Source organism: Peromyscus californicus, unplaced genomic scaffold (assembly GCF_007827085.1).
Source record: "Peromyscus californicus insignis strain IS unplaced genomic scaffold, ASM782708v3 Scaffold_7__1_contigs__length_154581171, whole genome shotgun sequence".
Lineage (NCBI taxonomy): Eukaryota > Metazoa > Chordata > Mammalia > Rodentia > Cricetidae > Peromyscus > Peromyscus californicus.
Genome location: NW_026294595.1, coordinates 39,607,615 through 39,622,803, shown reverse-complemented (window position 1 = coordinate 39,622,803; position 15,189 = coordinate 39,607,615). Strand labels below are relative to the sequence as shown.

The following is a 15,189-nucleotide window of genomic DNA, read 5'->3' as shown; positions in this document are numbered from 1 at the left end:
CAAAACAAAAAAACCAAACAATTTAAAAAAAAAGCAAAACAAGGTGCTAGAGAGTTGGTTCTGTGGCTAAGAGCATTAGAGTAGATGCTGTTCTTGCAGAGAACCCAAGTCAGGTTTCCAGCATCCACATAAAGTAGCTCACAACCACCTGTAACTCAGGTTCCAAGGGATCCAATGCCCTCTTCTGGCCTCTTTGGGCACCTGCACTCATAAGCATTTAACTACACCCAGACACATACACATAATTAAAAGTAATATAAATTGAGTCAGGCATGGTAGCACATACCTTTGATCCCAGAATTCAGGAGTCAAAGGCAGACAGATCTCTGTGAGTTCTAGGCCAGCCTGGTCTACAAATCAATTCCAGACCAGTCAGAGTACATAGTGAGAACCTGTCTCAATAATAGTGATGATGATCATGATCATGATTAAGGTGTTGGTGGTGATGATGACAAATCTTTTAAAAATCAAAACAAACAAAAATGGAAACAGTCTAAGTCTGTAACAGGAGGAAACTAAGAAATTATATTACAACTAAGTATATGATTTTACAAAGTTAAATATGGTTTGTAAAATATTAATCACACACTGTTAATGAAAAATTATGAAATAACAAGTACACTATGAGATCAACTTTGCAAATTTAAAATATATATGAAGAGAGGGAATCCTTGAGATTATTAACAGCAGCTGATACATAGGAATCACACACAAGTAACACAACTCAAGGTAGAACAGTCATAGAAGAGCCAGGCTACCCACTAGCTAACTTGTTCAGAGCAAAGGTACAAATTTTAGCCACTACTGGCTGCAACATTCTACAGTCCCAGCTCAAGCAATCACTTCTTCTGTAGGATACAAATGATTCACAGAGTATTTAGTGTGATTAAAGAGGTATTTTATTGGAGTCACTGTTTTTTAAAAAAGTCATTCTTACACAGTATACTTAGAAAATAGGAAAATAATTTTCCTAATGCTTTTTAGGAGGATTTTTAGTGTCCTATCACTTCTAACTTGCTTGGAAGAGTATTTACAAGTACAAGATATAGGTTGCTTGTAATGCTGAGTGCTGACATCCAATCTTCAGCTCACATTTTTTTCTTGGACTTTAAGTGTTGAATTTGAACACTTAAAGTCTATTGATTAGAATTTTATAGTTTATGTATTTCTTGTTAGTTACCAAGCAAGGCAATCAAAAGGTAAAGATAAAGTCAAGTCCCTTAAAAAAAACAAAAAAACAAAAAACAAAAAAGCAGATGCTAGAGGAGCTTGTCATATGTTTGTATAGCACTGTTCAACCAGGGCCAAAGCAGACATCCTCAAGATGAGCAGGAATTGCAATCAGTGCCTAACTTCTACTTCCAGTCAAACTAGATATGGTATTTCCAAAAACAAAATATGAACAAAACAACTGATAAGATATTACTGTCCTAAACGTCACTGCACAAGCAACTAAGCTTCCCGAGACATACTATACAAAGAAACAAAATGGGAACGAACTGTGAGAGAGAGGTGGATCAAAGTCTGTATAGAACCTGCTTGGGTCACAAGAGACTTCTCTTTTTGTTTTGACAAGTGAGTTGTCTGTTTTCCAGCAAATGGGCAGCATTCCTTTGTTATAGTTCACTGTTTTCAACAGTTGCTAAGGAAAAGCAGTAGCTTTGAAAGGGTACTGCCGCTACTAATATTGGTGGTTTTAGGGTTTCTAGAAGCCACTTCCTTCTTTTCCCCAGAGTTTCCACCGTTGTGAAGATGAAAGACACTGACTACCAACTCACAGACATAATATATTATCACATCAAATGGTGAAGAAAAGTGCTAGGCACAGCGACATGTTTAGGAGCATAACTGGTTCAAGGCAAGCCTGTGCTATAGAGTGACACTATCTGAAACACACACACACACACACACACACACACACACACACACACACACACACACACACGGGGGTGGGGGTAAGGGAGAGAGAAAGCTAGATTGAACTTTTCATTCCTTAATGGTTGAAGATCAGTGTGGATATATGTTTAATAAAACCAAGAAACACATGATTATACCAGTATATGAATGATGGTCTACTTAGAACTAGAGACCTTTCAAGTATGTTACACTGTTATCCAGAATCAATCTGCTCCTGAAATGAGTTATGAGCATAATTTTATAATAACTAGGTTTTCTGGTAAAGGGCAGCATTTGACTTTACTATTTCCTTTAAGAATCACAGAAAGTATCACATTATAAAACCTTTGCTCAACACAAAGAGAAAACAGGAAGAGTCTGGACTCTGGACCCATGTAATTCAGAATGAAAAGCATCTGTAAGTCTGATTTTCTCAAATTCTCTGCCCAGTTCCCAGGATTGGCATTTTACTTTGAGCTCATCAACCTGGATTTCATATTTTAAAATAAATTGGAAAAATGCTAAATTTTTCTGTGACAGAGTCACAGACAGAGCCCTTGGGCTCAAGTTTCCCTCCTTACTACCCTGATTTTCTTTCAGGAGTTCTGACAAAGACATAAAATTACTACAAGGATGATTCGGAGGGGCTAGGACAAGAATTTTGAAGAAAGAAATCTAAATCATGTTTAGAATGAACATTACTGCTGCTTAACCCAAGCAAGGGGATACATGCTGGTTTTGAATCCCTGTTCAAAGACACCATTCGAAACTGGTAGAAGTAGTCTATAAAGAAATTTATAGCAACCTCTTTTGGTATAAGTTTTAGAGAAATTTAGAGTCAGGCAATCAGAGGAATTTAGTCAAACAATGAAAGAGGAAAAGTAGGGGAGAGGGAGGAAAGACTGCCCCAGCTTCTGGGGTGACGAGAGTCCCTGTCTTGTTTACTCTGCTTGCTACAGAGATGACATTGAAGCAGCATGCCATTTTGGGGTGACAAAAACTAGCAGCAAGAGGTTTTCCCTCCAAGATGAATGTAGTCTTTCTCTCTAGCCATGGCTCCAATTGTGTCTCATGAAGCTTGCAAGTTTGGGTGTATCACAGCAATATTTGTAATTTGCAAAATTAAAGGGACAAATTTTCTTTACCCAATCTAGAAATTTGATGCTATTTCTTGCTAAGAATGGTTCTGTAAGCTTTGCTGCTTTTTATGTGATGTATTTGTATACTTTAAGGGAAAAAGGTTTCCTCATGCTTCAGAGCCCCTTAAAGAACTGAGTAGACATAAAACACCATAAAAATAAGTCTTACATTGGATTGGAGTCCAAGACTCTCTGGGCCTTTTGCCTCCCCAAAACTCACACAGATGACATAGGCTGATCAGATTTCCAGAAGACACCACTTAACATAAGGAAATGCAACCAGGGAATAGGTTTGAGGGAAAAGGTCTTACCTTTAGGGAATCAGCTTCTAGAGTGATTAGGAAGGGGAGCTTATGACAAAAAAAAAATGTAATATAAAAATTAAGTAGAAAAAGTTAATGTAAGGTTATAAAAATAAATTAAATCATTATTACACCATTCCCAAACATCAACCACATTCTTATGAGAAATAAAACTAACATAACACAGGGTTGTTGTTGTTTTTATTATTTTTTTTTGTTTTTGTTTTTTTTCTGATCAGCATCTAACATGGCTGCATGCTAAGATCCATACTCATTTATCAGTCCTGGAAAATTCAGTGGGAAATACCAGGATTCCCTTACTGTTTAAAGACACATTTTTCTCTCAGCATGCACTTGAAATCACCAACAGCTACAGGACTGCTCACGTGTCTACAGACAGATGAGAATGGATGGATGTTCAGGATAAGGTTAGGGAAGTTTGTCAGGGACTTGAAAACCGGGAACTAGAAACCAAGTAAATGTAGAATGACCATTACACGTGCCAAATCACTGTCACAAAAGGAAACAGGGAGTGAGGAGTGCGGCCCAGCACCCACAGTGGTCCTGGGGAGTGTGTGATGAGCAAATACAATGAAACCACACAAAGAAAGAGTGGGTCAAAATGAATGTTCAACATTGTCATGCACTGGGGTCAATAACAGCTCCATTTCCCCCCCACTGTGGTAGTTTTGGAGTGAGTTTTAATTTGAAAGGAAGAGATTGAGAAATACATTGTTTGTAAAAATTGCCATTCTCCCTTTAGAAAAAGTTTTTGAAATATCTAAAGTCTAAATTTGATTAAAACCAATAGTATCCTTTCCTGGTGAGTTTATACCATAAAATCATTAGCATTACTATAACCTTATTATTTCAAAATTCAAACCTTTTGGAAGGAAAGCGTGACTCCTTATCTTTTGAGTTGTCAGCAGTAATCAGAAGGTTCCCCCACATGGCAGTCTTTGACATTTCATCAGAAATATTGATCACAGATGGGTCATCTCTGGACAGGAGTTTACCCAAAATGAAATAACATACAATAAACAAATAATGAGGCATTCAACTAGAGAAGATGAGTATATGAAAATTTATAACCATGTGAAATATTTTACCTAAATTTTTCAAGTAAAGCACATACAGCATAAAGTTCTCATCTTAAACATGTTTAAGATGTACAATTAAAAGTTATTAAAGTCATTTACAATGTATAGCCCACTGCTACATCTGTCTCCAGAATTCTTTTCATCTTCTAAAACTCAAATTTTATCTCCATTAAACAATAACTCTCTGCTTCCTCCTCTTCCCAGCCCCCGGTAAGCACCACTGCATGTCCTTCCTCTGTCGTTTGGACTATTTTAAGTGCCTCACATAAGATGGATCGTACAAGGTCTGTTTTTTGTGTCGCTGCCTTATTTCATTTGAAAAATGTCCTCAGAGTTCAAGATGTCCTCACATATGCCCAAATTTCTCTCCTTTTAAGGTTGAATAATATTTCACTTTGTTTATTATAATAGCATATTTTAATAATTAAAATTGAGAAGCATAAAGCAATTCCCTCAGTTATTAAAAAGTATCTGAAAAATCTGAAGAAAATATTCTAGCTGTGTAGATATGAATTTGGGCTACAGTTTTCTTTTTTTTTTTTTTTTTTTTGGTTTTTCGAGACAGGGTTTCTCTGTGTAGCTTTGCGTCTTTCCTGGAACTCACTCTGTAGCCCAGGCTGGCCTTGAACTCACAGAGATCCGCCTGGCTCTGCCTCCCGAGTGCTGGGATTAAAGGCGTGCGCCACCACCGCCCGGCTTTACAGTTTTCTTAATTCATCCCCGATCTCAGATGTTCGCTTCCAATTCTAATTTCGACTGCTCAGGAGGCTCATGCTGCCACCATCTTAAACTGCCATTCCACCCCCTTAGCTGCCCATGTCTTTGTATCCACTTTCTTTCTATCCTTCTTCTTGCCATCTACAACACTGTATTAGCTGTTCATACTCTTATGCTCTGTGCTGGTTCTCTGTTCTACTTGAATACAATGACAACAGTATTCTAGGTCACTGGTTAACAGCTGCGTCCCCCAAAAGTCGGCCAAAGCTGGACACATGGCACTTACTCAGTAATTATGTGTTTGAAAATGAATTCAGCCTGTGCCTTTGACAGAGTATTTCCCATACAACTGGGGAGCCTACAGGATTAGGTTCTATGATGGTCATTGGCTGGTTTGTTTAGTTTTGTTCTGTTTTTATATTTTCAATGTAAAGCAATTATAGAAAACATTCACAATACTTCAAAACCTCTCAAGAGTTAGATACATAGTCAAATGGCAGTATAAAGCCATTACAGACCAAGCAAAAACTTTCATAATAAAAAAAGCACTATTTTTGTACATATAGGTAGCATTTTTTACTGTGAAAAAGAAATCACATTAACCAAACTCCTAAGCTGGCCTCAGGTCAGCTATACTGGTAGCTGTTTACAAGAGGACAACAAACCCAACAATTGGGGTAAATGAAGCACCAGGACTCAGCCTTGCTCAATCTGAAAATCTCTTTAATTCCTCTAGCCTTCTTGAAAATGGAACTTTCTAGAAATTCAGAATAGGAGATCAACTAATTTCCCCCCAAAAAAATCACATGAAAAACAAATATATTGTGATATTATTAGACAGTCTTATGAACAAAGGGCTTTAAAATTTTTTGAACCAAGCAAAATTAAGCTTCAAAGGGGCAGTACTGCTTTTGTTATTCCATATTCAAAGTTCCTTTATGAATTTACAAGCTAGCATGCAGTTTTGGACAATTTTTTGAACTTAGTTAACTACAAAACCCCTTTGGAGTGGCATGTCATAAAGTTAGTTTCTGTAGAATTCACTTGAGAATATACTGATCCAACTCAATCAAGAGTATTTTAAATGAGGGAAAAAAAAAAGAGCTGAAATACTTTCACTAGTTGTGTCCACCTTTAAATTACAAGTCATTACACCTAAACTTTTGGGGAGAATACGTTGTTAGAGTAAGACTCTGAGATCCAATAGATTCTTCACGACTTTGTCTTTTAAACACCTTGGCAAATCTCTCCCCCTAAAAAAATTTTATGTTTATTGATTTACTGGTACAGCATGAGAACTTTGAGACCATACAACTTGGGTATCAAAGAGTACTTAAAACAGACTTTATGAAGAAATTAATCAAACCAAACTTTTTGAAAGAGGAAGGGAGATAGAGAGTGGGGGAGAGAGAGGAAGGGAGCAGGAAAAAAAGGAGGGAAGGAGGGATGAATAGTGAAGGTGGGTGGGGGACAGAGGTTTGTAAAAATTTTCATTTTAACTAACAAAACTTCATTTTGCTGTCTTTGTGTGTAAAAAGGTCAGTGTATTTTGCAGAACTATATGAATATTTTCTTAAATGATAGACATGGTTGACTTCTTTAACTCAAAAATTAGAGTATCGTTTTGGAAATGACTTTTGTTAGGAGCAAATTCCTAGAATAAAAATATTTTCCCAAGATCATCTTACAGATACTGACCTCATTTATGTTAGAAGTGAATGGTGTCTAACCATGTGTCTTCAGGGGGTCATTTCGGAGAATATGAAAGTGATCTTTTCTATACCTTATAAAACATGAAAAGGAGACAACTCCCTGCCCACTTCATTTTAGGTTATTTTGCTACGCAGTGAGAGCTGGCAGAACTTACTGTAACCTTTCTTTTTTTATGTTTTAACACAGCTTTGATAACTTTCACACGGTATGAAGAGTATAACCAGCACACTCTATGATGCTCCCTGATGTGTTTTAAACACATGTTTACCTGTAGTGTCCCTCCAGTGGGAGTTGTACTGTGCCCTCATCTTCCATGGCTAGCATACTTTGTTCTTCCTGGAAAGACAAATGTACCATACATAAAGTGAACCTGATGGGTCTCCGTTTTACATTAAAGAAGAAACACAGATTAATGTTTTATTATCTCATTAACCTCAGGACCTTCCACTTTGTTTGCATTTATTAATGCTAGCACAGGTCCTTTCATAAAGCCTCAGCTACTAAGAACACAAGTAATTAATGAAAATCTCATAACACGAAGTAATTTCAATGCTAACAGCAATCTCCTCCATGTCACTCAATGTGAAACATGGTTAATTTCCAAGCACATTAAGAAATAGCCTAAATTTTACAAGAACAAAAGTATGGGTAATGTTATGAGAGTTTGGTTTTTATACATTGAATTTACATTCCCCCAAATGCTCTACTAGGAGGAAATGAGGGCTACATGTTCAGAGCACTGATCCTCGAACTCTATTTGAGTCACCTGGAGGCAATGCTAAAAGTGTGTGGGTCCTACCTCTAGAGGTTCTGATTCTGTAGGTCTGGAATAGAGAGGACACACTAATTTACATTCCTAACACATTCCAGGTGATGTTGGTCAGACTGGTCTGAGAGCACATTTTGAGAACTGCTCTAGAGACTCGGAAAAAGACAGAAGACACCTTCTCACATGTCTTAAAACATGGGTTTAGGGCCAGAGGAGAGGGTTCAGTTGGCAAAGTACCTGTTAGACATGCATAAGGATCTGAGCTTAGATTCCCACAAACCATGTACCAGCCAGGCAGCACCAAGGAACCCCAGTACTGAGGGGTAGAGACAAGCAAGTCCCTGGAGTTTTTTTTCCAGCTAGCCTAGCCAACAGGTGAGCTCCATGTTCCAAGATAGCCCATGCTCTCAAAAATTACAGTAGAAAGTAATAGAGAGACATCTGATATTGATCAGGCATACCTGTATGAACGTACACACATATCCATAAAACATGTATATATAACCCTCCAAGAAAGAGAGAGGTTTATGACTTGCCATGATGAAGGGATAAGCAAATTACACTCCACTTGGATATATATTGTTTTTGTTTCATGCTTCAGATTTCTTCTTTCAATAGCAATATTCCACCCTTCATTAAAGGGTGAAAACAATGTATTCATGTATACATTTCCTTCATTTATAAAATTTTTTAATCTATATAATTTTGAAATGACAAGCTTATGGCTGTCTTATAGAAATGTTCTATAGTTTTCAATGATGGTATCATTAAATTTTTGCCTGCATCATATATGTTTATATCATATGTATACAATCTGCATGTGTGTGCATATACACCCTTATTTAAGACATTCATTTTCAAGCAGGTCAGCTGGCCTTAGCCTAGTTCAATTAATTACTTAGGATCATTTTAAGATGTTAGAATTGTTGGCTCTGACTCCTGAAATAGATTTCTAAGATGCTCAGACAGAAGGAGCCCAGTGACCCCACCCAACTGGGAAATGCTGAGAGAAAACCAGGAACGGTAATGGAGGTCATCTTTTACCCGCTTTCCTTAGCGTAGCATAGCTAAGGTTAGTTTAACTAAGATGAATGTAAACCAGCTGCTTAAGCTCAGTTTAGTTCAACGGACCCAAACTAGTTGCTAAAGAGATGTGGCTTTGGCTACTGCCATTATTCCCACAGTCAAAATGTCCAGCACCATATTTATTATTATTTTAAGTGTCAAAGTGTTCTCGGATGCTTCTTCAGCTAGCTAACTTACAACTTTGTAATGCAACATGAAGTCAGGTCTCAGCTCACTCTTGTAGAACTCTCCTAACCTGCTGATCAAGGCAGGCCCCTCTGAGGAGACTTCACCCCTGATGCCTCCAGAAGGTCCAAGCTCAGTCTATGCTGTGGAATAATGATGAGGGGACTACATGAGCTCAGCTTCTAACTTTGCTTGTATGTTCACCTCAGATACTTCATTGTGTATTATACTCCATGGGACTAATTATATATCTTCTCGTATCCATGGAAATAGTGCTGTTCACTTTCTTGCGCTGTTTTGTATGGAATTTGTTTCTTTCAAAGCCCATTTATGCTCTTATCATTGGCACTGCTATTAGGACAGAAAGGCGAGTAGTCCATGAGCTACTTTTCTCACTTCTGTGACCAAGTGCATGATAAGAATCAACTTACGAGGGGTTCTTTAGGCTTCTGGTTTAACAGTTAGGGAAGGGAAGGTGTCAGGTACATGAGGCACCTGGTAGAAGTACTCAGGAAGCAGACAGCAGACAAGAAGTAAGGCCCAGCTATAAACATAAAACATGAAGGTCTCTCAGTGGCCAATTTCCTCCAGTGAAGCTCCACCTCATTGAGGTTCTACAACACTCTAAAAAGTGCCACAAGCTAGAAACTAAGTGTTCCACCACACCAGTCTACAGAGGACATTTTACAATTTAACTAGACCATTCTGCTCCATTCTCCCATAGGTTCATGGTCATCTTTGAGACAAGGAAATACCTAGTTAAGGTGAACCCCTGTACAATCAAAAAGCAAGTTAAATGCCTTCAACATACAATGGCACAGTGTAACTATCCTCATTTCTAAATGGAAGAGCAGGGATATAGAAAGGAAAGACTATATAAAAGCAAGACCAAACCCCAGGAGTGCAAACACCAAATCTTAGAGCTTTGTGTCCAGCATCTGGAACTCTTGATGGAATCATCAGTGGTCCAAAGGGCTTACGTAGCCCCATCTCTCCTGCTTTATTACCAGTAGCACACATAGCCTCTCTTATGTGCCAGCTTGCTCCCTCCTGCAGGCTTTGCTGTGGAGAAATCCTGTGGTTCTGTCATCTCCCACATGAGGTTTTCTTTGTAACCCAATCTTCAACTTCACAGCCTCATAATTACCTTCTCAGGTGCCTAATTGCAGGATTTTCCAACCCTGGGATACATTTCCTGGCCTCAGTGGCCTTCAGAAACCTTGGCACAAGTTTTGTTGACTCTCTTATTCTTGCATCTTCCACACCTACACAATCAGTACCACATAGTGCTGCCAAGCCCTAAGCCAGCTCAAGATGAAGCCTTGCCCTCTTTGAAGACAACTGCATCAGCTTTTGTATTCTGAGCTTAGAAAAACACATTGATGTTGTTTTGGGGGAGACAATGCCTTCAGCAGTATTCTCAGTTTAGACTTTAGTCTTAAAAATGAATTTCCATTTTCACAAGACTACAGTGGGTAGAGTCTCGCCTTCGGGTCACCTTTTCTCTTGTCTCTGTACAGAGCAGAAGATTTTTCTTTAATGGTACTAATCTCTAATAACTATACTTGCCTCATCGTCCACAGCCTTGCATAGAACTTTAAGCACAACTGGACATTTTTATACCTTTCTGATCCACTTGTTGTTCTCTGCTGAGGACCTGCATAAGAGCAGTAAGTGATAACCATAGCACAGCATGAATACCTGGGCAATTTTCTGCCAAACAATTTAGTCTGTTACTTTCAAATTTAGGTGCTCTGAAGCTCTCGGGATATAACAGGCAGGCTGAATGCAACCAACTTCTTTGGCAGAATATGAAATAAATTGTCTCTAGCCCGGCTCCCGATAGAATCCTTGTTCCCCTCTGAAACCTTAGGAGTTGGTCTTCTACTTCCACATTTCTCTCAGCATTCTAGTCTTCTGAATTCCCATGAGGATAACCAGTAAAGCTTTGCTTACAGGATTAGATCTTCTTTCTAGTCCTCTTCTAACCTCTTCCACATTCCTCCCACAAACCTGTTCCAAAGGCCAAGAGCCATATGGTCAAGCTTGTCACAGCAACAGTCTTATTTCTCCACAACAATTTCTGTATTAGTCAATTTTCTCATATTGTGAACCAGATAAGAATCAGTTTCAGGGAAAGGGTTATTTTAACCTTCAACAAGGGATGCAGTCCATTATGACAGGGAAGGCATGGTAGCAGGAGTATGAGGCAGCTGGTCACCCTGCATTAGTTGTCAGGAAGCAGAGAGTAGCAGCAAGTGGGGCTTGGCTCTAAAACCTCCAGGTCCACCTCCAGTAATCAATTTGCTCTAGAGGCTTCACTTCCTACATGTTCCACAATCTTCTAAAAAAGTGTCATCATCTGGGGACTACACATTCAAATACATGAGCTTCTGAGAAAGAATTTAAACTCAATTTACAATAAGAAGACCATTAATTAAAAGACCTTATTTAAGCATCAGGAGAACTAATCTGCAGCCTAGAATGAGGTCTTCCTTGCAACTTAGTTTGTCAAGATATATGGGACATGGCACAGTACATTAACATATGCACACCATAGAGTCAGAGTCAGAACGTATCTATCCATTCTGGTAGAAAAATGTTACTTTTTATATATTTGAGGGCAAAGTCTGTATGCATGTGGGAGCCCTTAAAAATCTCAAAGTTCAAACAATAGCAGAGAGTCAGTGTTCACAAAGATACTTAAGTTATTATGGGAGGCAAATACTTAATGATTTTGCAATTTATGTTTACTAAGGAGTGGAAGGAGATTCAGGAGTCACGTTCAACACTTCATTTAATTGAAGAAGCAAGTAAGACATACAGAACTTAAGAAACTCCTACCATTTCCTTCTCTCAACTAATACAATCGCCTTCAGATATTGTATATGTATAAATTTGAAAACAGTAAATATTATGTTTTTAAAAAGTATTATTTTCAATTTCCAAAAGATTAAAGAGTTGATAACATAAAACAAAGGGGTCAGGTAAGTCCACGGAGGCATCAGAACCTATGACACAGCAACTTTTTAAATTGTGTGTGTGTGTGTGTGTGTGTGTGTGTGTGAGAGAGAGAGAGAGAGAGAGAGAGAGAGAGAGAGAGAGAGAGATGAGCACATGTGGCAGTTAGAAGACAACTGACAGGAGTTTGTTTTCTCCTTCTACATGTGGGTTCCAGGAATCAATCTGGTTGGAAGGCTTGATGGCTAGCGCCTTTACTGCTGAGCCATCTCACTGGTCCTGACTCAGCACCTTTAAGCAATTGCCTAAATTATTCTAAGTGCAAAAATTCTGACACGGTAATCTTGTATTAAGAATTCTACTGTATTATAGAGATTGAGATTTTGTGAGTCTAATAAAAGGCTTATCTCAGATGTTAAAATCACCTGGAGGTCTTAGGAAAATAGATTCTGGTTCTAATATGCATCATTTCTTTAAACAGGCCTATGAATTTGCATTCTTAAAATATTGAAAGGTACTGGCTGGTGCAGCAGAGACCCTGGAACCACATTTTGGGAAAGTGCTGCTTCAGGAGATAGAACATACTTGTCCCACCCCACAGTTGAATTATAAAAAAAAACATTTATCTATGTTAGTAATTAGGACACGCTTCCCAAATCCACAGCCAATTCTTACCTTTCTGAGAAGTTAAGCATTTGCTTTAATTTGTTTAATTGTGCTTATTTTTAGGTTGTACTTTCTTGGAATTTTTCGCGATCACAAGGCCCCACTTGCTTTCTTTTGTTTTCTTCTATAGGGCATGTGTTAGAGAGGTCCCTCAGTAATGAAGAAGCTATAGATGGGAATACTTCCACAGAACTGCATCTTCACCTCTCCCTAACACTGGCACCCATGCTTTCCACCTGAGAGCAAGCATATTCTGCTGGAACTTTCTGCATTGAGCTGTAGTCCTTTTGTCATGCGTATGATGTCCTGGGGAATATTTAAGTAGGAAGGAAGGCATGTTGGTACTCTGAGCACATTTGGACATCCAGAATTGATTCTGCAGTCTTCCCTTTACACAGAGCAATGTGCAAAATGTCAGGGTTCCAATATTCATTTCTACCCTGATTATAATCCTTTCTTTCTAAAAACTGAAGCATATGCATATGCATATGCATGAAGTACATGAGAATTTGGAACAGAAGCTCTGCGACCTTGGACTGGCCTGTGTAGCTATTTATTCTGCTTAACTCATTATTGAATTTTCAGGTCAAATGAATGTTTTCTCAGTGCCATAAGACCAGAAATGGGCTACTGATAGGAAAACCCTGGAGGATAAAGGTTCAAGCTTCTAACTATCATCCAAAGGACCAGAGGTGAGCTCACTTTAAATTCAAGTCTCAGGGAGCTGAGACATTTCTGCCGTTTATCATCTTGCCAGATCACAATTAGAGTTCCTCAATTAATTGGAACATTTCTGAAGAACCTATCCATTATCCACTCTCATGTACAATCTCTTGTGGCACTGGGCACTGGTACAAGACACTACGGTACAACCATATCTTTCAGGGGAATTCATAGGCTCACAAAAATGAAAATACCCAAATCTGGGCCCTCAAGGAGAAAATGAACCTTGGATTTAAGCTTCAGTGTCAACCTCCACACGTCCTCCTCCACTCCTTACCAATTCTTCTTCTCCAATGCTGGTTCTAAATAGAACATAAGCATCTTCACATGTCCTTTCCTCTATCTCTCCACTCCTCTGGTGTCATGCCTTCTTTGCACTGCTTAGAACTGCTTTTTAATGTTTGAGTATAAGTTATTTCTTGAATGAAACACTGGGTTTCTTATTTAATTCCATGCAGGTGGGATCATATGAAAGTATCATCATCATAACTATGTGAAACTTTAAGGATTTCTAAACCCCCCTGGTAAATATATTGCAAGGTTCCCCAGCCCCCTCCCATATTTGGAACTGAAGGATTCAACTATAAAATTCCCCAAGTAGGTCTTATTCTACTTTTGTATACTTGCTGAAAGTATAAGTTCTAGAAAATTTAGTGATATTTAATTACTCCTAAAATCTTTACTTTCAGTTTCACAAGACAGTAAGCATCATCAGAGCACAGTAAGGTATACAAAGTTACAACGGCTAGTCCTAATAAATTTATGACTGTCAACTTGCTTTCTGCAATGTCATGAACAAACAGAAGAAGCTGCCATTATCTTTCTATAACAGTAGAGAAGAATAACAATGATAGCAGAGTAGTTTACTCAGTATTTTCCTTAGGAGATTTCCAAATACTAAGAGAAATGAAATTCTAAGACTGTTTCATTCTGAGAATGGCCTCAAAAGAATACTGTACGAAAGGGATGATACTCTATGGAAAAGAGTGCTCCTACCTTAATTCACCAGAAACAGTAAAGATGTTTGACAGGAAATAAAAACAATACAATAAAGAAAACATAATGTTGTGTTACTAGATGAATGAGCTTAGTAGTATAATCATTGGGAAGATGGGGGAAACTCATAGGCAATAAATTTTGTCTTCAAAATTACTTCCCTTCAAACTTTAAACCTTGGAAATTTTTTCAGGTGGGGTAAGTTTTAGTACATCATGTAAGGACTGTTAAATTATTATTTTTAAAAGATCTCTGCTACTTAGATGAATATAGTAAACCGAAAAGTAAAGAACCAGTGATAGTTTCACAGTATTTTAATGTTGCATTAACATTACTAGAAATATGGTTCTATATATGCCTTCTACAACATTTTGGGAAACTGAATTCACACAGAAATAAGATACACCATCGTGATGTCTCTAAGTGTGGATCCCATGGATGAAGGAACCACCAACCACATGTTATATAGCTATGCTGGTAGAATGTTCTCAGCCAAAAATTCACCAGGATTTGTGGTCCAATCTGGCCTATCTAAATGCCTGAGCAAAACTAAAACTCTTTTCATGTTTACAAATAAAGTTACCTACAGGAAAGAAGAAAAATATCTATGGTCCCCCAAAAATATTCTATAGAAAAGAAACTGAAAGCTTTTAGTAAACACCTGTGAAACACAAAACTGGAAAGAATGGACAATGCTCCTAAAACTTTTCCTTTCTATTTCATTTCTACAGAGAAATTTTGTTTTTGTGTTCTATAATCTTTGGGCTCAGTTACTCTGTAAAAAATGTTGCATGGGTCATTATTTTCATTTATATTCCTTACAATTTCTACGTGCTTTAAAAATAGTATGACTATATAACCTTCAAAAAAGATCCAGGCTGACATGTGAACTTTACATATCTCCTAAAACTTCTATCTAACCTGTTTTCTCTTATGAAACAGAATAGGACAAATCA

The 15,189-nt window shown here is 37.9% G+C and overlaps 1 protein-coding gene across 8 annotated transcripts in view; it reads right to left on the bottom strand.

The window, feature by feature from the left end:
• Slc4a10 (solute carrier family 4 member 10) overlaps window positions 1-15,189 on the bottom strand; it is a 265,310-nt gene that overhangs the window by 5,495 nt on the left and 244,626 nt on the right. For 7 of the 8 annotated variants that reach the window (XM_052726362.1, XM_052726361.1, XM_052726367.1 and 4 more), the window contains 2 exons: window positions 7,136-7,203; window positions 4,221-4,337 (listed from right to left, as the gene is read on the bottom strand). In XM_052726362.1, coding sequence (XP_052582322.1) covers window positions 4,221-4,337; window positions 7,136-7,203 — 185 coding nt within the window. Of the gene's footprint in view, window positions 1-3,346; window positions 3,386-4,220; window positions 4,338-7,135; window positions 7,204-15,189 lie in introns of all 8 variants that reach the window. The other variant, XM_052726365.1, reaches the window with a different exon arrangement.